The sequence below is a fragment of the Larimichthys crocea genome, chromosome III (genome assembly GCF_000972845.2).
Source record: "Larimichthys crocea isolate SSNF chromosome III, L_crocea_2.0, whole genome shotgun sequence".
In the NCBI taxonomy this organism is placed as follows: domain Eukaryota; kingdom Metazoa; phylum Chordata; class Actinopteri; family Sciaenidae; genus Larimichthys; species Larimichthys crocea.
This window is the reverse complement of record NC_040013.1, coordinates 30,167,350-30,189,900: the sequence shown is the minus strand read 5'-3', so window position 1 is coordinate 30,189,900 and position 22,551 is coordinate 30,167,350. Positions and strand designations below refer to the sequence as shown.

General features: G+C 39.0%; 2 protein-coding genes across 9 annotated transcripts in view; both read left to right on the top strand.

Moving 5' to 3' along the window:
* pdlim5a (PDZ and LIM domain 5a) overlaps positions 1 to 1,714 on the top strand; it is a 63,173-nt gene extending 61,459 nt beyond the window's left edge. For all 6 annotated transcript variants that reach the window (XM_010732483.3, XM_010732482.3, XM_010732487.3 and 3 more), the window contains one exon: positions 36 to 1,714. In XM_010732483.3, coding sequence (XP_010730785.3) covers positions 36 to 125 — 90 coding nt within the window. In that variant the 3' untranslated portion in view covers positions 126 to 1,714. The remainder of the gene's footprint in view (positions 1 to 35) is intronic.
* Positions 1,715 to 2,980: 1,266 nt separating this feature from the next.
* bmpr1ba (bone morphogenetic protein receptor, type IBa) overlaps positions 2,981 to 22,551 on the top strand; it is a 64,372-nt gene continuing 44,801 nt past the window's right edge. The window contains exons 1-2 of one of the 3 annotated variants that reach the window (XM_027275043.1): positions 2,981 to 3,252; positions 21,110 to 21,169. The gene's annotated coding sequence lies outside the window, so the exon portion shown is untranslated. The remainder of the gene's footprint in view (positions 3,253 to 21,109; positions 21,170 to 22,551) is intronic. The other 2 variants (XM_010732488.3, XM_027275036.1) reach the window with 2 other exon arrangements.

The window sequence follows — 22,551 nt, the reverse complement described above, 5'->3', positions numbered from 1 at the left end:
TGTTTATTTCTGTATCTTTGGTGTTTTTTTCTCAGGTGTGCTGCACCACTCTGGAAGGTCAGACTTTCTTCTCCAAGAAAGACAAACCTCTTTGCAAGAAACATGCTCACACGCTGAAGATATGAACCTTGGACTTTCCCTTCACAATTTTATCCTATCCATACATTCTTTCTTGGTTGGTGGTTAGCAAAAGCTCTTAATAGTATCATACCACAATAAAACTCAAGCAATACTGAATACTCGCACAAGCATCGTGGTGGCTCTTGCAGGTCAGAATAAGAGAAACACTGCCACGTATGTCCATCGGACCCATGCCTTTTGAAAACATAATTTACTTTTGTTCATTTTTACTATAAGCAGCAAAAGAGCTTGCAGTAATGATCACTGTTTTACGTTTATACCCATTTGTTTTAATGAAAGAAGCAGATCACTTTTAACTGGTTTTCATCTGGATTTTATTTACTCAAGCATCCAAAAATAGGTGCAGTGTACATGTACTATCACTAGGACTCACCAAAGTCAGACATTTAATATCAAAACACAATACAAAACATATATGTTCATACTCGTGCTATATGATTACAGAGACAGAAGGATATTAGATAATTATTTTCAAAGCTGGTGTTTATTTTTGTTAGTGTTAACGTTTGTGTAGCTGTAATCAAATTTAACAATCTGATCAGCAGCTATTAAGATACAAGAAAATACTAGCCATCCAATTTCCTGTGTCACACTTTGTTGATGTTGTACTGAAATATCAGAATCAACATCAAATAATTTCTTGTACTAGTTGTTTTTATTACAGGTGAGCTGGATGTGTGTGGTGATGGTAAAAGGTGCCTTCGATCAGTGCTTAGAACTATTTGAACTATTTCTGTATGTTTGAAATGATTTCTATGTATTACATTTTGTCGTGCCAGACTGATAACTTATCAAAAATGTTACCGGTTTCAAAACAAAACATCACATTTATAAATGTGGAACTTGTTGGTCTTGATTTTATGGAGGACAGAATTGGCTATAAATAAAAATTAAATACATAAGTATACATACAAAATAAGTAAATGTCCAACAAAATATAAAGCCCATAATATGTATATTTATCTATTCTCCTTACTATGAAACTGACAGCTTGGCAATTGCATAGCATTGGCAGAAATATGTTTCTATACTGAGTGCCATATAGCTTCATGAGTCATATTTTTATTTACTTTACCTCATGTTGTATTTTGTAATGATTGTGGTTGATTCAGTCCTCCGTATGCTTCATAAAAGTAGGCTATTTCTGGTCGGATCTGCAGGAAAACAAATTCAAACATGGATACTATAATCAGTTTGTCGCAAACTGTATATTTTATTTTTGTTTATAGAGGGGAGAAATGTCTTATCTAACAACATGTATTTAACTGTTTGGGTAGCTGGGTTTCTGCTTTTCAGGGACACTTTCAGGGAATGGATGGGGGGTATTTTCTTCTGTTTGTGTTTTAGTATCTAATTTCACTGTCACTAACTGTGCCAACATGCTGATGGCCATATTTACTTTTACTTTTGACTACAACAAACAGTAACAAAACTCAGTCATATTAATTTCACATAATTATCATAGAAGACTGCAGTGGTAAACAGACATGGTAACAAAAATCTTTATTTTCATCCACAGAACTACGCTTGGAAATTGATCTAAGTTGTCTAATAAATGAGGTGCTTTTAACCCCCCGAGAGAAATGTCCTGTCTTTCCTTGTGTTTGTTTTCTTCTCTGTCAGTGCAATAATATCTTACCATACTAAACTTCCCATATTAGAATATTTGTTGTGAAACCACGTGGCAATACATACAAGTCGGACACAAGCAGTGTGAAATGCAGATTTCAACGCACGTCTCCACCATGCTGAAAAAGGTCAAAGGAGAAACTTTTAAGTGTGAGAGATGAAAGCTGTAAAATGTGGACATAAAGTTCTTTTATGGGTCAAAATAAGAAACAACACTTATGACAATTCAGTTCTACATAACTATTTTGCACACACAAACATGAAGGAAAGCACAGCCAGAACCAGACGTTTCATAAGATCCAAGAGTAGAATGATTCAGCTGTTAGTTTGAGGTATGACCAAACGGCAACCTCTGCAGCTGTGAAGTGAAGAAAGTGCATAAGAGCCAAAAAGTACAGTTCCTTCAATGGCCACTTGAGGCTGGCAACAGAACAACTCAACCTTCCCATATTAAAATGTCCATCTTCACAGAAATAATAAAAATGTTTACAGCCTGGCGCAAAAAACAGCTTTGGTCTCTAACAATTCCTCTGTTCATGGCAGCTGTACTGAGGGTGAATTTCTATACAACTCACCTGTTCAAGTTATACTGAGGCTCAAAGTTATGCATAAATTAAAAGTGCTTTGAATGACAGGTAAGTGCCATCACAGGTGGCTTGTTGCAACCAGGCTTTGCCTGTTTAGCAGAGGCCAGACTGCCAAGACGGTGGCAAGCAGAGCCACCACACTCAACCACACAAAGCCTCTTCAAAAGGCTATGGGTGATGACACAGATACTACACCTGTGTCCTACAAGTCTATGGGTATGATATTACATCCTCCAGCAAGTATTTATTGTGAGTTTGTGGTACAGGAGAGAAGAATCAGTTGCTGAGTGAGAGTGAGAATGCATTTTCCAATTAAACGGGGGGGTGAAAAGTTATATGAATATGATTGCATTTGCAATTTCTGTAAAAGCAGACACATACTTTACTTTTAGTAGGACACTTCAAGTAGTAGCCTACATGAAAATGAGCTGTTATTGATTGAAAAGTCAGCTCAAACTGTTCAACTGTTCATTCTAACCAGCAGACACGGCCCACTGACTGGCGCCCAGGTTACTGGTGAATTTATTATTATTGAAGAAGATTTTTTGTTGTTGTTTATTATTTATTAGACGACAAGTAGAAGAGTGGCTTGGTTGGATCCATTTGGTGCATGACTTCACTCACTCCTTCACTTCTCTCCAGCTAATGCACTCCTTGTGGCATTAATCGCCTCTCATACAGCTGAGTGAATTTTAGAGGAGCAGAGGAGAGGTTTTCATGTGTGAGACCAATGTGTGACCCTACGTGTGTGTGTGTGTGTGTGTTTGAATAAGGAGAGGCAGAAAGAAAGAGAGTGAGACAGACAAGCTTCAACTCTGCTCGGAAACACACCGACTCGCATCTGTACCGAGGAGCGAACTTTTCCTCTCCATCGAAACAAGAGCGTATTCTAAAGGTGAGTTTAAACTTTGAAGTTACGCATAGTCTGTTTCTTTCTCATCGCAGTGGTTTATTTGCTGTCATGTTTGACAGCTGCTGTTGCTTTTTTTTTGTTTGTTTGTTTTCTACGTGTTGTCAACGCGCTGCACGTGCCATTGACTTGTTTGTTGGGGATTGCGCGAGACTTTACCTCTCGTGCAAAATGAGACAGAAAAGTTGAAGTGATGCCAATGAGAATAGTTTGTAGATAACCAATGGTGGAAAATACTTTCACGGACAGTTTAGTAGGGATGTCTTGTGTCCATAATCTAACACTATTATTGAGACCATTTTTCATAATTTGGACTACTTTTGATACTTTAAGTAGTTTTGCTGGTAATACTTTTACTCAAGTAGAATTTTGAATGCATTACTTGCACTCTGATGTGACCAACTTCTTTCACCACTGCCCATAGGTTTGTATCAGCAGTATTTACATTATTCCCTGCAGCATCACGTTTGCCTTTAGGTGCAAAAGCAACACGTTCTACCATAAAATAACACATTTTAAATAATTTGGTTGTAATCAGGTGAACTGTGCCTATCATCCTCATTTTGCATATCGTATGTCTGCTCTTGCGCTATGTCTTATCTAGCATGTGATGCTTTACAGCACTAGGTTATACACCATTAACTATTTTACTGATTTTTGGTGAAACTGAATCAGATTTTATGAAGAAAATGTTTTCAGGTTTTCCCATCGATTTCCTCCAGAGCATCAACCCTCTGTAACTGCCGAGTTTCTGGTGGACAACTTCATACTGTAGCTAATGTTAGGTGAGTTCATTAGCTGGGCTGTCTGGACTGTGAGCTCAGATCACCAGGACAGTGTTAATATTTGGACCACTTCTGATGATGATGGGGAGTGGAGCTGGTGTGTCGTGCCAGAACCAGAGCTGGGCAATGTAACCGGGCTCAGCATCCTGTTCCATAATGGCAGAGGAAAGAATATGGCATTTGAGTGAGAGGTTGTTAGGCCAGAGTGAATCTTTGATTGGCTTTTAGTTGTTAACAAGGGCTTTGTTAAATAAAAGACACCAAGCTGGGTATCTTGCCATTAGAACAGTAAGTAATAGCTCGCTGTTATGTCTTGCCTTGTTGCACTTGCTTGATATTTGGCTGTGTTAGCTAAGTTGATAACTCACAATCAAATGTACGTGTAACACGTGCAACTGTTTGAAATCAGTAGTTTTTAGGGAAACTCATAGTTTCTAAATTATTTTCTTCCAAGGTTTTATGAAATCTGTTATAATGTTAACACTGACTCATCTATTCACAGCATTCCCACAATCACATTACTCAGTTATCATCTTAAAAAGTTGGAAACCTTCTCTGTCTGGATTTTTTGTATTTGGTAGAAAGGGTCGACATAGTAGCAATGACCTATCTTTAATTTTTTGAGACTTGGTGAAGTGAGCCCCCTTCTTCAAGGGCTATGAAAAAAAAAAATGAAAAGGAACCTCAACACAGCCTCCAGCGCCGAATAACCTACAGCCCAGTATTCCCCAAACACCCCACTTATATACACATACACAGAGGCATGCACACAGTATTCAACTCTCCCTCTGAGTCCAGTAATCAGGTCCAGGTGTTTGTCAGTGTGGGTTATGACAAGAGTATATCTGTATGTGTGCACATGAGCATGCATGTGTAAATGTATATCCAGATGGCATAATACTGTGGCTCCAAATCTTACCTCACCTCATCTGAGGGGTCCGGGGGCAGTAACACCAGGGACCTGCGCAGGAAAACACTCAGCAGATATGAATGAGAGAAGCAGTGCTCCAGATGCGTATGTATGCAGTTGTTGAGGTTTCACTGGGAACAGCAATCTTATTTAGGTCAGGAAACACATCACGCATATCTGAGCAACAGCCACGTTCTCAATTGGCTGTGTAATTGAATTTCACATAGCAGCTGTAAACAGAAAACTTCCCTCGTTTTCTTTCCTTGTTGTGTGTGTCAGAGAGAGTGAGAGCAGTTTAGACACTTAACAGTGCAGACATCTCGTGATGTGAGACAAGGTGTCTGATACTGACTGCTGGAAATTAAGATCACATCTGCATGCCAAGAATAACAAATTCGCTGAAAACAAACTCAATTTCTGTGTGTCTGGAGTGGAGCAGGAATGAGGAAAAGACTGACAGAGGATATAGTCAAAGGGCACATTTACATGCACAATGGCACCACGGAACAATAGTCATTCTCAATCACATGTCATGTAAAGTCAGGCTGATTTATTTGGAGTAGGTCAAAATGAGAAAAATCCTATATGGACACCTCAGTCTTATTTATCGTAGTTTTTTTTTCACAGTTCACAGAGGATATTAAATTGTGTGGTCGCTGTAGCTCATGAAGTAACTTCCTCAACTTTGTTTGAGTCAGAACAAAGATGAAAAATGTTACAGGTTCAGGCAATTCTTATTGTTTTTTTTGTTTTTTTTAAAGAAATGTGTAATGTGTCAACCTTTTTTCCATTAGATACTGTGATGGCCGTGTGCCAGATCTCCCTGCCTCTCATGCTTCTCCTCTTATAGGGAGGGACCTTACTTAGAAAAATGTAAATGCCTTAAGCGCTTGAATCCGATTACAGTCACCACATTATTTCTGTGCAAGTTAACGTAAGAAAGCGATCGGGTCAAAGCTTTATAAAGCGAGTAAAAACAATTGTTCATGTGAACCCGAGGACTATTTGCCAGTGTTGTGCTTTGCTAATATCCAATTTCCTCAACTTAGAGATGGAGTTGATAACAATCAAAAAGAGATAAGAGCCTTGAGCCTGAGGCCTTCTTCTCATAGATCTAACTCTCTTTCTTAATTACAGTGTCAATGTGATTTATTGAAACGTTCCAGCCTTTATATTAACCTGGATTCTGAAACACAGAGAGTCTTAGAAAGGTTTCAACAGGCGGTGAAAATTCTTAAAGGCTTAAAGAATTCTGACATTAAAAAGCCTATCTGTCTAAAGCTTTTTCTATTGTGTGAACTTAAACTGCATCACATTTATCAGCATTCCTTAAATCTCTGGCTCTGTACTTCTGAAGACATGGAGCAACAAATTGGAAAATGTATTGCTTACCTTGATTATATGTGTTGCAGGTTTGAGGTCCGTCCAGTCTACAATCCAATAATCCCCTGGAGCTCTAACCCTGACCACTTTGTAAGAAAAATATCCAGCTTAAAAAAAAAAAGGTAATTTAATGTCCTAATGTAGATTTAGACCACTTTCTAACTCACAATTAGAATCTGACTAATCTATTCTTAGCTATGGCCAATTACTTAACTTTAAGACTTCCTGCTGCTACTTCACAATAAAACTTCTGCTAGAGGACATTTTCTGTCTAAGTGCTGAACTTAAGCAGCGTGTTCTCTCTTTCGCTTTCTCCGCTGCAAGGCTTTAATCCCATTATGGTTGTGAAGTATTTTTCATCAATCATTGTGGCCTTTTAAGCGGAAAACACTTAGCTTTAGATTTAGGTACACAGCTTAGTACTGTTTAGAGGTGTTTCAGGCATTTTCTTTTCTTTGAGATTTAAGTAGTCACAAGAAAGAGAACATGGCAGCTAATGATAGACCTGAATTGCTGTTAGATTGTGTAAGCCATCGTGAACAACTGTAAGAAAAAGGGTTGTAGTTATTGTGATTATGCTCCCTATTTCAGTAGTTACCGCACTTTACAGCTTGACAAACTTTCTGTTTCATGCAACCTGTAACAGCTGTGCCAGGAGAGCACCTTAGCAATAGTACAATCACACTGCAGCTTATCTTGTAATGACTGTAATTGAACAATTATGGCAACGTTTTAGTTTTAGTAGTCCATCTGATACCGTTAAGTGTTACACATGTCCTTGTTTACTTTGCTGGTTGCCAGATTTCTGCAGAGACCATATAGGAAGAAGAGATTCAAAGAATGTTTTAGTCCAACAGTATTTGTATTCATGAAGGCACTGTATGACACTGTTAATCAAGCTTAAGCTCTTATGAGCAACACTTGTGATCTCCAGCAGTATTTTTGCTCTGTAAGCTTTCTGGCTCTCACATGTCACAGGAGAAGTCTTGTTGTATTTGTTCAGATTTATCGATGGTGATGTGGACCGGCGATTTTATTTTCTTCGCTCACATTTTCCCTAAGGTGATACCTCCTAATCTTTCAGTGCAGTGAGGTACGGAGTGTTTGTATACTTTTTCTTGACAAAAGACTCACCGAGCCATCTGAGGAAGCTCAAGAAGCTCAACCAAGTATATCCTCTCTTAATGGCCACGTTCAGATACATGCTTTCCATTGACATCTTCACTGTCTCTGGAAACATCGTGTGGTGTTTATCCTTGCATCTAAATGTGACATTACTTCTGGTGTATTCATCGTGCAGTCAGTGCAATTTTGGAAACATGATTAAGTAAGATGAATTAAAAGTGTTCATGTATGCATGTGTGCACAAGATCTTAGTCTTCACACACACATGGATCCCATTGGATCTTCCTTTGTTGTCCTCTGAAGCTGGGATGAGTTAAAAATTTGACCCTTTTGCTTTTTAGATGGAAATCATGATCTATTGCCTGTGCTGTTTTTGATATGTTCAAACAAGTATGCACTGATACATGCACGCGCACAAAGATCACTTCTTTTTTTTTTTATTGCACATGATAGACTAGACGTACTGCATGGTATTAGAGCTGTTTTTTTTTTTACTTAATTGAAAAAATAATACTCCAGTAATCGAGGTGAAATTGTAAAGCCATTTCCAAAATATTTCGAAGAACAAATTTGTAATTTTTGTAAAGTGGTGCACCAAATGAAGAACTCTGACTGAAAGAAGAGAAAGATCTCACTGTTGATTTCTTCACCATCATCACTTAAAATCCATGAATTGTACTACTGATCAACATCATAACATCATAAATAAAGTGATTAGCACAATTCAGGTTCGACATTAACCGTTTAATCGGAGTGACCAGTGTTTGGAACGTTTATTTAAATCCTCATGCCAAAGATAGACCTGTTGGTGCATGACATGAGCTGTAGAGACAAGATAGGATCTGACAGAAAATTTGCCTACTGGGTTGATGGAGCTGATGATGAGGAAGATACTGATAGAGGCATAGCTAATACACATCAAGGTCTATCCTGAGGAGTGCGTGTATGTGTAGGAGAAACAAACAAAGAGGGCTCATAGTAGCTGTAGTCGTGTGCGTGTTTGAATGTTTGAATGTTTTCGTGCGTATCTACAGGCCAGTGAGATAATAAAGGTGAGTTTACTGAGTTGTGTGTGTCTGTGTGTGTGTAATAAGAAAGGAATGTATGTGCTGCGTTATTAAAGGAGAGAGTGAGGAGGACTTAGAAGAACGTGCTTGTGTGTGATGGCATTAGTTTGTGTATGCACGTAGGTGAAGCGTATAGGATTCATTTGTATTCACGTATGTGCTTATCAGTCTTTTCAGAACCGGATCAAGCAGCCACGCAGTCTTAATTATTTCAAACGTTAGATCCATTACTGCCTGGCTTCCCCTCAGGGTGGACATTTAAACACACAGACTCACCTGATCTCCTGACGGAGCTGTCCTGTCCCGGTGCTCTATAATTCACACAGGACACACAGTTCAGCCGCTCCTCCCCCGGTGTTCTCCTTTTTCTTTCCTTTGAATGATGTGACAAAGAGTTGGCATCAGCACCTTTTAGAAACAATACTTGAAATGTTCCAGCCCTGTTGACATCTCCAGGACCCGAAGGGAAATCATAGTAATCAGCAAATTACTATGACGAACTTTGTGGCTAAAGTAAAGGAGCTGACCATAATACTGCAGCATAGGTTGATGGTATAAAACATGTTTCAATTATGATTTATTAGCCCGACTAATAGCCCACGGAATCAGTTTAGACCTGTGTCCCACAGGATGGATGTTAAAAAACATCTACCAGCCAGCTTCTGATCTCATGATTTGGCTGTTTTTCTCACTACTCTCTAATTTACACAGGGCGCACAGCTCAGCCACTCCTCTTCAGATTATTTTCTGTTTGTTTTTTTGGCCACTGCATCCTTTTGAGTGTGAGCAAAGTGCCTGAATTGTTCACATTTGTCATTTTCTCTAATCTCTCACTACGTTTCGGTGGCTAATCATTTGTTATATGTTACAATGTGAATTTTTAATGACACATAAAAAAACAAATAGCATGTTGTTGATAAGAACAACCCCAATCACAAACATAAACCAGTTGAGCCCTGAGGATGCTTTAACTCGCATACGGTTTTGCTTTGAACTGTGAGGCTGTTCTTTATTTGGTAGACCACAACTCTGTCTTCTTGTGTTTGGTTTGGCTCATTCCTAACTGAGGTAATCACCGGGCCTGTAGTACACTCAAAGGAAAAAAAAAAAAAATGATGGAGTGATGAGTGGTGGACTAAAGAAAAAGAGAAGAAAAGATAACCATCTGGATTCACTTTGGGACAATTTCATCCCTCTTGCCCTCCAAACCCGAGACCCCCAATTTCCATGGTGCCTCCTTTTGAGGTGCCATTCCATCAAGGAAAGGAGAAATATTTGCCTACAAGCAAGTGTCATTGTTAAGTTTCTGGAAGTTCCTTCAACTCTTGGTCTAGACATCCTCTCACTACTCCAAACTTTTAATAGGGCCACTACATTCAGAATTGGTGTCCTGAATATTAAATGTATGGGTAGTTTTAATAAAATATGGAAAGACTCAAGGTAAGTCACTCTTGATAGACAGCAGCACTGAGTATCTTTTTTTTTTTTTTTTCAATATGTGCAGAGAGAAATGACTTCAATTTTTGGCCTTGCCAGTTATTAATTTTCAAAGAATGTCTGAGAGGTTAAAGGCCAAACTGAGTAATGGAAGAAAAACCTGACTTCTTCTTTTTTAAAAGACGGGCTGTGTAGCAAAACATAATCCAACCACCTATATGCATCACCTGTGGCTTTTGTAGTCAGGCATTCAGTGTGAAGGTGTAAATGAGGTAAACAGACTTACAAAGAAGTTAGTGACTCACAGCCAGTCGGTCTAACTGACGGAGGCAGATGGCCAGGACCGAATGTCATTAAGTGGAAAAAGAACTATTCAAGGAGTTCAAGGTATTATCTTCGCCTCTCTGTGGTATGTAGTTTCTTCTTTGTCTTGTGTTCCGTTTCTCTGCCTCCCCCTCTTTCACCGACTTGTCCGATAGTCCTCCACAGGCGTGCATTTAGGACTGGAATGATGAATGGCTTTCTTTGATTTGTGCAGATGTGTCTTTGGCAAAGGTTTGGGGTATAATGTGTATAATCAAACTCAGAAGCCACTAGTTGTTATCATTCTCTGTCTGTTTCGCTGTCTGTCTCTCTTCTTCTAAAAGCCTTCCATCTGCTGCTGTAGATGCACTGATTTGTGTAAAATCATTGATACCCTGCTGGCTTAAAATTGCGTCCACATTGCCTGTGCAGACACCACCTTCCCATGAGACATAAATTCATGATGGGCTCGTCAATGTGTTTTCCAAAGTCATTATTCCAGAGTAATTAAATCTGATTGATACAAAATCAAATTTTACCCCAAAGATACTGAATCTGATGCATGTAAAATCAAATCTCGAGGGGGCCTGTTTCTTCACTTACACATCCGTTGGATTTATATATATCCATCTCACGAGCCAATTACAATGTGAAGCAGGCCTCTGGGAGTCTTTGTGTTTTGTCCTGTGCAACACTGCAATGCTTATTGAATCAATTTATTGATAGATGCAGCCAGAAAGGGGGGAATCTGTTGATCACTGACATCTGCTGGTGAGAGAACATGAACAGGATATTTATGATCTAGTCTGATATATATAGTTTCTTTAGAGATTAAGCAGGGGGGCTGTTTTTTGCAGATTTAATTAGGTGATATAAAAAAAAAAACAATGTGGAAACAGCTCTGCCAGATCATGGGTACAGTGAGATCGAATATGAGAAAGAAATTTAGAGTCAAGAGAGACCAGATGTCTCTAACAGACCCCTGTAGTTTCCCAGCCAAACACCATCAAGCAGATGACTGCATATTGGGGCAGTGCAAAGCGATGAGAAACATTGCCACCACATTTTGACCACGTGCAGTAAGCATCACACATCAAGAGGCCATGATTTCTTCCTTTTTTCAAAAATGTGGTTGTGTGCTCTTTATTGATTGATTTATATCACTAATATCTGAACGCACTTCTTTCTCTCTCTTTCATTTTTTACTTTCCTCCTTCCCCTGCACACAAACTACTATACTCACGCGTGTGCTACCAGCATCTCTGAGTTCACATTTATAACCAAACAGGTGTGCGTGCGTACACATAAACTTGCACCACATGGTCACAAGTTTTATATTCAATGTGATATGCTGGGAGCAGTGTTTTTACAAGTCGAAACCCTTGAACCATGTCCACTCAGTTTCCTGTTGGGGAAAAAAAAAAATCCTACCCTGCACTCCTACCTGGCTGCAATGTATTACATTCTATGGCATACAGCGAGTAGTTTTCTACTCGGCATACAGTAGCAGATGACACAAGACACGGAAGAATGGGATTGACATGAAGGTTAAGAGCCCAATTCAGGCTTAAAATGTTTTATGTAAGTGCCAGGTGGTATGGGCCTCGATCCAAAAGGAAAACTCTTACCTTGTTGGGGGCAGCTGTGCAGATTTACCATCATGCAGGACAGGCCAGCATTCATATTGCTATCATTTCTGTAATAAAATTAACTTATTCCAGTCTTGTTTTTCAGCATTGCAAAATGGGATACAGCCACTCGATAAAACAATAGAAGAAATGTGTGCTTTTTTGTTGTTGTTGTTGTTGCACCATCGAGTTGTACCACATTTAACAGTACATACTTGTCTCAATAGTAATGATGAAACAGTTGTTTTGATAGGTGTCAAAGTTCGAGTGCATTATTCTTTATTTTTTAAACTTCTACTAAAATTAGAAAAATAAGGGAAATTGGGTGTTTCAAGATATTTGTTAATGCTACAACTGTGAATCACTGTAAAGCTGCCAGCTAGTTTAGTTATATCAGCCGCAGACGGATCAGGACGTCAAAGTTTGTTTGGGAATTCACTGTTTGGATTCTGTCAGTGTGTCTTCTCTGATTCCATTAAGCCAAATCAAAATGACAGGATTTGTTACAAACATGTAAAACACACCAAAGTTTCTCTTTGAAAGCTTACTGACTGACGAGGAAAAATAATTCTCTAAACCTTTAGCCCTCTCGTGTTGCAACACGACTGCAACAGACGCAGTGAATGTGGATTAATCGTAATGATAGCAGTGCAGTGTGTTTTCACGCTTTCACTGTGTGCTTTGTATGTGCAAATTCTCCTTTAGAGGCATCTGTTGCAGGTTTCAGGCACATGTTGTGGGATTAAGGAATTAGCCATAACAAATAACCTCATGCACATACTCACACTCACTCGCACCTGCATGCGCTCAAGTACGCCACACAACACCCCCACAATTGCAACCCCAGACCACTGTACACATCCACACATGTTCGTCCAGTGTTTGAATCTCAAAAGCTTTGTCTAAACTCTTCTCTTCTTTCAACTCTGCTCTCCCCTATTGAACCTTGGTGACAGCTGTGTTACGGAAAAGGCATCTTTGTAACAATGAAAGCTGCCTTAATGTTCGTCTTACATTAGCAAAAGATAAGATAATAAGACGAGGAGGGGGGAAGCCAAGTTGTCAGAGACTCTCTTTCTCTAGAAAGGAAACACAATAAAGAACACTAAGCTTTCCACTGTTGCCACTGGGTTCAGGTTCTAGCTAATCAACGGTGCACACAGCCGTGACTGTTCTGTTCCAGGGGACTGCAGATGGAGGGAGTGGAGGGGGTGGACAGGATGAGGGTCCTGCCTGAAAATGGGGGCATAAGGGTGGAAGAAGGGAAAGAGTGGATGTGGTTGCGTGATTGAGGAATTTGTGTGTGTGCGTTTGTGTGTGTGTGTGTGTGTATGTGTGTGTGTGCCCATGAGCTTCAAGAACTGTCTTTTTTTTTGCCTGTGCAAATCTCTAGAGGGCTGTGTGTGTGTGTGTGTTTGTGTGTTTCAGTTAATTCTACGTGTAGATGAACAAATTATGTCAGTGGTACCAAGCCACTTAATAGTGGAGAGTTAAGTGAGTTGTGTTTCTGAGGTTGTGCTATAATCACTATCAGATGTCTGGGTGGAGGAGAGGGACAGGGGGGAAACAGAAAGTATGTGTGTGTGTGTGTGTGTGTGTGTAAATGAGACTGAAGAAAGACTGGAAAGAAAACAGACAGAAAATGATAAAACTGCTCAATGTGCATGCCAGTCTATGGTTATATACTCATGATATATATGAAAAAATCAGCTTGTTATGCCATAAAATCTACGCACTTTACACGGAACACATTTGTGTCAAATTATATGTGATGCTTTCGGTGCATGTTGTGATTTGCAAAAGCACCAAAAAGGACTTCTTATTTTTGAGCTCAGTTGTCCAATGCTAAGTTTGACTCATTCTGTCTGCGGTGTATCCCAACACTGAAGTGAACAACATCCGTTGAATACTTCTCATTACTCCACTGCTGATCAGCGTCTCTACCGTGAATCTAGAAACTTGTGGGTGGCATGTTTAGTTTAGCTGCATATAAAGGTGTGTTGCAGCAATTGAGTGTGCAGGCTCTACTTGTATTCAGTGAGGCCATGTCCTAATCATTGTCAGATGGTGGACAGAGTCCTTACGTCTGGAGACATTTATGAGGCCTGTGGCTGCCTGGAGGGGGAAGGAGAGAGTGGGGGGAATCCACCCAGCGAGGCTGTCCTTTGTTGTCTGAGAACGTGTGAGATGGAAAATGGGGAGCGAATGATGGAGAATTAGTGGTCAGCCAATGGATTTTATATGACAAATTAATATTTTGTCAAGGTTCTAGCAATGTTAAAATGTTCTATTATTACAGTTTGGAAGGGGGGGGGGGGGCATTTGTTATTGTACTGTTGCGTAAATTGTTATTCACCATTTATGCTTTTTTTCTTCTTTTTTTTGTGTAAAATGTTTGCCTAGACTTGCAAAGGCCAGAAAGGAAATCTAAATATATAACTTATGGTATTAAAGGTACAGTGTGTAAGATTTAGGATGCTCTATTTACAGAATAAGACAGAAATGGAATATGCATAGCAATGTTTTAATTACTGTATAATCGAAACGAATCTACAGACAGAGTTTCTCGTTTATAATAGGAAAGAGAGGCTGAAGTGAGTTGGTTGCTATCAGAAACTTTACTGCTAGATACCATTAAATCCTACATCATTTAAGAAGATGGCATCAAAAATGAATAAACAAGGTTAAAATTCAAGATATTACTTAGAAAAGAAAAAAAAATGCAACAGCTATTCTTTCTGTGACTCCCGGATGTATCTGCTTTAATGTGTAAGTAACCTTACATGTAAATGAGTCTAACACAAGTCAGGTTAGAGTTGAGAACAATGACTTGAGGTATAAAAAGAGGATTACATTGTTGGTTTGCTTGAGCACAAGCTCCTGTTCATATTTGGCTCACGTAGTAGGGTATATTTTCCTTTGCCAGTGATCTTATAGCTCTGAAATTGTAAATGCTCTGGTGCCAGGAACTTGACTCAGCTACATATGTTGTTTGACATCTTGTCATTTCACAAAACTGGCAGAAAATCAGCTTAGAAATGAGGCATACGCTTTTAGAACAGTAAAACAATCCATTTGACCAAAGTTTATATTCTGTTTTAAGATTTAATAAGCTCAGACTGGCACAGACAAATATGAGGGGCCATGTTGGGTGGACTAACTCAACAGAGGTAGGTGAAGGATGTCAAATAAAATATAAATGGAATATTCAACATACAGCTGGTCAAACAATGAATGCTTTAAAAGATTGACTAAAATAGCCACACTGTGGAGAGTTTTGGGGACATTTCCATACCCTGTATTATACTTCCAAGAAGTGTGAAGAGTTGCTTAGAGTCTTATATGTTATATGTGTTAGCTGAACTTCTGCTGCTTTTTTTCTCTCTCCTTGGAAACCTTCCAACAATCCACAGTAATCTACTTACGCCGACAAAACTGCACATTGATTTATAAGGAAATTTGTTAACTTTGCACAAGATATCTTGACGGGCACAGATGCTGCTGTGCCATGTAATTCTGAGATTCCAAACCTTTTCCTGACCCTTTGCAAATATATGTAATTAAGCAATGAAAACTTGTTTGAGCTGTGCTATGACCAAGGCCTTCTGCTGCAGGAAATTAAGGATAATCTGGACGCTGTGGGCACTCTTTGTTGCCACAAGGCGTTCTCAAGGTGAAGTGGCTCTCCTTCAAGATTGGTTTTCATCCCATACGAATTAGTTTTGCGTGTTTCTGCCCTTACTGTGCCCTTCTCGTTAGCTTTCTATGTTGTTTTCAGTCTGCATGTGTGTCTGCTGTCTGCTTTTTATTTATCTATTTAGGCATAAGCCTGACAGCCCGTCCGTCCATCCATCCACCCATACATCCATCCATGCATCCATCCATGCATCCATCTATCCATCGTAACTCTGTATTGTCTAAATCTGTACCATCAATAAGAAATGTAGGTACTTTGACTAATCTGACCAAAAATAAAATGAACATTTCTTAAAATAATTAAAAAAAAGTTTGTAATTAGAATGACAATTTCCTAGGTTTTGTTGTTGGTCTGTGAGTTTAAGTCATTTAGATGTTCTTTGTCTCTCTCTCTCTGCTCTTCATCTACACATTCTTTGGGATTTAGTCAGACCGGGATGCAGTGAGTGGATCTACTGTATGGAAGCAAGCATGGCGCTACGTATGTTTTGAAACCAAAGAAGCCAGTCCTTAAAATGTTTATAGTTGTCCATTCTAAAGGTCAGTGTTGAATTCAGTGTTCAGTTTAAAAACACATTTTCACCCAAACGGGTACGACTTTCACATACTTTGGAGTCCAACTTCTGACGTAATGTCGGCTGTTAAAATGTGCCCAAACTCACGAAGGACTTGAACTTCCTCAACTCATGTTGCACAGTGGACGCAATTTTCAGTTGGAAAACATTTCACTTACTCACTGATTCGAGACACGAGAGCATAATTCCTCCGATTTACTGAGGGGGGAGCATGTGATTTCGTGGTGGGTCCGCTTCGTTGTGGTATTGAGTCACTGTGTGTTTGTTGTTTCTGTGTAACGAAAGAAGGAAGGAGAGCCCAAAAAGAGGAGAGATAAGAGGATGTGTGCTTGCGTGCCTCAGGTTTCAACTGTTTTGATCTATCAAACGTGCAAGTCCATCCATCAACCTGTTGTTTTGCAAGTAAAGGCTCATTTTGCTTACAACACATTTCAACTTTGCCGTGTTGAAGTGAAAAAAGGTTCCAGAGCAAACGGACGGAAAAGATTTGGTAACCTGGCAGGTAAATAGATTTGTTCCTTGTTTTTAAGTCTCCAGGTAAAGAACGTACATAGTAAGGGGTCCGCACAGCCGGTAATGAGTCATATCCTTCAAACGGCTGTTCTCTATCTCAGACACCTCCTAAAATTTACACTGCAATGACCATCACACACATACACGTACACACACAGGCATAGCTCTAACCTGTTCATGACTCCATACTGTACTTCACACCTTGGGGGGGGTGTTTTCTAGGAAAACACGTCATGCCAGTCACCAGTGCCAGCATGTCAATCAAACTTCTGCAAACACAGTCAATGTTTTCTGGCAGTCGAAGACAGCAGGGGTGGTCTGCAGACAGACTTTGACTTTGATTGACAGGATGCACTTTTGGTGAGTCTTACTGCGGACTGTCATCAGGGTGCAGAATAAATATGCATGGTTTCAACAACTTATTCAGTAAAAACATAAAAACAGTATGTATGGCAACCGTTGGGATTGGACCAGTGACAGAATGTAAATGAGGACAGTTAATGGTGAACATCGGATTTAAAAAAAAATAATAATGTTTTTTGAGATATAACATCTACCATCTGTGCTGGAAACGCAGTATCTACACTACATCAGAAAGGTTTGAGCAAAGGGGAAAGGTTCAGCCGAGGTCAGGCTACATGCATAATATGGTTGCCTGGATTTTATTGGAGTTGGCAGGAGTTTGCCTAAGAGAATTAAAGCTCCCTGTTTTGTGCTGCTGGCGTCAATATTGCCATTGTCTCATAAATAGAGCCTGGGAATGGTTTTCATTACAGAATAATAATAATGAAAAAAAAAAAAAGATGAACATCTCTGAATTCTGAATCATACTGTGAGTGTTTACACGTACGCAGTGCAGTTTCAATTCGACGTGCAGGTTAAATGAAGCCCGTCTGTGTATGAACTATTTTCTAGCTGGATAAAAAAGGTGAACTTTATTAGTAAACTGTTTATATTCACATACTGAGTAGTTGGCATCATTATCATGTTCCTGGATACACAATGAATGTCTAATATTCACCATATTTTAACTCTGTTTTTGGTCTTTATACTCCAGTAGTGTACAGACACTACCTGCTCAGAATTTTTTTTTTTGTTGCTGAAAATAGCTGCCTGCTGTGGCTGAAAACAACACTGAGAGTGAAACAACAGTAACAATTTTGACCAGGCAGCAAACAATGAGCTGAAACTTGCAATAAAGCTAGAAAGTAACTTGCAAATAAAGTAGAGGGGAGCAGCAGATGTAATAAAACATGTTCGCTTGGTGCAGACTCTAACAAATGTCACATCATCATGATTTTAATAGATTTTTTTTTCAGTGAAAATGGAAATTGTTATTGAGATCATGTGTCAAAGTAGTCACGTTTTAAAATAACTGATGTTTTACTGTATCCTTCAGTCCTAATGTTGACTAATTGATTAATCAGCCAATTGTTTAAGTACTTTGGACATATTCATTCCATTCAATTTCAAGTTTCCCTTATTTTCTATTTTCTCTAATATAGTGAGTTTGTGATTCCTTTCTGGAGACTTATGGCCTGTAAAGGGTTTCAGTTCACTGCAAATACAATTAGAGACCTGCTGCTGGCTTTAGGCGGGTGTGTATTTGAAAGAAAGAAAGAAAGAAAGAAAGAAAGAAAGAAAGAAAGAAAGAACTTGTAACCTGTTTCACACTACACTGATTCTGACTTTATCAAGCTTTGGATCAATGTTGGGTTGGATTTGTGTGTGTGTGTGTGTGTGTGTGTGTGTGTGTGTGTGTGTTTCACATTGGACAGTAGGCATTGGGCATTTGGCCAGGTAGACAGACAAATTTTAATATGATTGCTGCTGAACATTTTTACAATGTGGGTGGGGTGAATGTGTGTGTTCCCCTGTGTGTGTGCACATCTACGGGCATGAGACGAACTAACAGAAGTGCCTCAGAGCGGTAATGTGTGAGTATGTCGGGTAAAAGGCCAGACTTGCTGAGTGATTGCCACATTACTCTTAAGTATGAATCAATCTTCTGTTCAGAAATTTGGCTATTTAGAGACTCACATGAATTTGATCATGTGTTTTCTTTTAATGGTTTTCTAGGATTTACTAAAACCTCTATGGCAGCACTGTTTTACTGGGTGGCATATAGAGGGTGGAGGGTGGGTGGCGTGTGGGCTTTTAGACTGGTCTGAGATCAGATAAATCAAGTAGAGTTCATGACAAATTTTAGTATGCAATAGTTATTGACTATGTTACCAATGTAATAAGTTAGAATAAGAGTGCATGTGAATGTGCAGCGTATAACTGAGATTTTGATGCAGAAAGTCATTTTAAGGATGGTTACATAATTTTACATTACGCAGCATAATATAGCTCAAGCTATATGCAAAGTGTGTCAGTGAATAATTGTGTGTGGATTGCTTGTTTGTCTAATGCTTTTGTCTGTATTGGCAGACAAACAGAAATCTGTCAGTCATCAGAAGACACCAGCATCACATCTATGTCCTCCAAATAACACCTTTCTCTCATCTACGCAAGGTTTCACATAGATAAGACTGTGTTACAACAAAAGCACAAGTCGCTAAGCTCTTATTGAGAGGATCCTTTTTATGCATCTATCCACTGTAGGCTACTTATTTTCTTGAGTCACCCTACCTGTCAGTGTTTTCACTGGCTATTGTGAAGCAGAGAGAGAAATGACAGTTTGAAGGAACTTAGTGAAAGAAGGGATCTAGGCAGTAATCCACCTCACTGATCCTTTGTAGAAACAACAGACCGTCTGGCACACAGCCTGGATCTCGCCACGACACGCCTGCTTTTGATACCTGAAGGCTGGACTGTAAACTGACACCCACAGTGGCATTTTCTGCTTCCCATATACCTCAGATCAGACGTGGACTAGATTGAAGCCATTTCCGATGTTTGTAAAACAACTGGCTGGCTTGCAGTTGGGCTATGGTGTGTACCCACAGCTTGATATTAATGTCGAAATTTATTGGGTTTTCTTTCTTTTGACTATATTCGTAAGAGGGCTCCCATGTGTCATGGTGTGGGTTATTTTGTCCCTTCACTGCTCAGGTCAGGTCAAATATAACAGATTATTTTGTATGAGAATGTGTGGGATGAACAATGGCAATCAGGGCCACTTCCTAATCATCTCTGGTATTGTTGGTATTCATTGTTGCCATGAGTTTAACATGACAACAAAACAAATTTCCTCTGTCCTAAGATCAGAGCAGTTGCCAAAAAAAGGAGTTTGATTAATTAAATCTTACTTGATAAATCTCCCATTCTTGAAGTCAAGTCTGGGCTTGGGTGATATTTTCATATTCTCACAGATGAAGTGATGATTTACGTTCATTATCTTTCATCTCTCAGCAATTCAAACAAAGTCAAGTTGATATTTCTAAAGGTATATCTGATTTCATTTTAGTCTGGATAAGACTCAAAGCTTGTCATGAGAGTTTTGGTCCTCTGGGCTGTTTTTAGTAGAGCTAACAGAAGTACTACTCTGGACCCGCCGCATTTTCCAAATGACATGTCACTTTCTTTGTCAGAAACTGAATGGCACCTTTTTATTTGAGTAAATTCAGTCATTTTAATTTCTTTTTCCACTCGTTGTGGTTTTAGAGATGTATAAAAGTTTGTAGAGCTTTGATTTATGGACAATCTGGCCTTTTTAACGCCTAATATGAATTGACCTCTTTGTCTAATGGCAGTTCTGACCATGGGGGATAACGCATGCAGAAAAGGCCACAGACAGACACACAACACAGAGAAACACACACACACACCCTTCTCAGGCTCACACATACATACGGCTGGAGTGGTTTATTGGGTGGCAATAAAAAGAAACGTTGTGTGAAATGAATCCAGTGTGACTTACAGTGTTTTGGAGGCTGTGTTTTCTTTAGAGATGAAGGAATGGACCCGCCCACAGTGTCATGTTTTTATAAAGAATTTTTATTTGAGTTTAATTTTCCAACTCTACAGGTGGGCATCTGCACGACCTGACCCTCCAATCACGAGATCTAATAAAATGTGTAATCCCTGGAGGACAGCATGTGCCTGTGTAACAGAAAACACAATGTTTTAAAGTCGCTGAATATGGCTGTTTTTGTATGATTTTTAATTTATGTTACATTTTACCTGCTAAATCAAATCAAATAAAGACACATATATGAGATCAATGAATAAAGGAAAGGTGATGCGTTATAAAATACTAGATGAATTTGAGGAAACTTTTTTTATGCTATTTGATACAACAATATCAGCTCTCGTGGTAAATTAAAAACATAACAGGTGTATGTCAACATTTAAGCTCCGGGAAGCTGTGTTGATATTAAAGTCTTTATTTAACTATGATGAATCCATGTGACTCACACCAACCATACCCTCCATATCTCTGTTTTTATAAAGGGGTCTCTCTTTTCTTTTGCAGAACTGAGTGGCCAACCTCATCTGTACGTGAAACTCTGTTTACACCAACCATCATTAACAGGTATGAGCAAAATTATTTATTTAAAGATTCGGTCCAGTTAGCTAGATTTTTGGATGCCAGTACCATTTCTTTCTTTTTTACATGCATATAACCATTGTTTATTCAGGGAGAGTTAACTGAACATTAAACTCTTTTACAGCAATGCCCTAAGTTCAGTTTTTTTTTTCCACATGAGAAAAAAGTCCCCAAAATTATAGAAAACATGTCACATGTAAGCTCCTTTTTTTTTTTACTGCAATCATTTCTAATTGATGATTATATAATGTCAGGGCATAATAATATTTATTATGTATCATACATCTTGATATTTTTTTGCTAAAATTGATGGAGACATATATTTCAGAGACTTCCCATCATCTTTTGCCATCATAACAGTCTTATCTATAATTTCTTGTGTCAGCCTGTTGTGTCAAAATGTGGTTTATATAAACCAACCACTAACCACTGGAGCACAAGTCAGATGATATTTATTAGATATTCAATAATGGATTAGTGCTACCAAAGTTTGCACAAAAATAAGTCAAAGTCCTCAAGCAATTGGATGGGATTTGATAAACGAACAGTACACGATCAATGAGGTCCATTATAGTAGTCCTACAAACTGCATCAGGCCCCTCATCAAGAGAAAATTGAAGCGCTGTGACCACCTTACCACTTACTCTGCAAATACTTGGTTTTGCAGCCAACCAAGCTAACCAAAATAGACCACAGTGTGCAACTACAGCATATCCCAGAAAGAGGAGGACGGCAGTTAAGGGAGTCAGTCTCACGTTGCGTGCTTCTTTGAAATCCAAACTTACCAAGAGCATATCCTTCATAAATTACAGTATATTTGACAGTCCCAAAATATCTGACTTAGGTTGTAAAAGCTCACTTGTAGGCTACGTGATCAGTGGTATTTTGCGACTTGGTCTCTTTTAATTGCATTGCTTATGCACAGACTTAAGAAATACTCTTACAGTAAAGGAGAGATATGATTATATCTTATGTACTTTTTTAGAATTTGGAGAGAACCACTGAATTGTAAGCACTACTTGTTTGCAAATATAGATGTTTCCTTTGGGACACCAGTCTGTAACCTTAGCCTGCACTAACACAAATGATTTAGCCTCAGTTGCCAAGAGGAAATTTATTAGTATCTGGGAGTATTTTATAGCCAGCTGCATGAACAACTTCAACAGCTAAAGAGGTTTGTGACGTGTAAAGGCGCCATGAGCTGAAGCAATCGATTTTTGATGCATAATCACATGCTTTTCAACAAAACCTAATGTCAGTCACTGAGATCCAGCCAGCCTCTCAAAGCACAGACACACACAGTAATGCACCAATACTTGCTCAACTATTAGCACTGCTGCATTTCAATACAAGATCCAAGACTAATT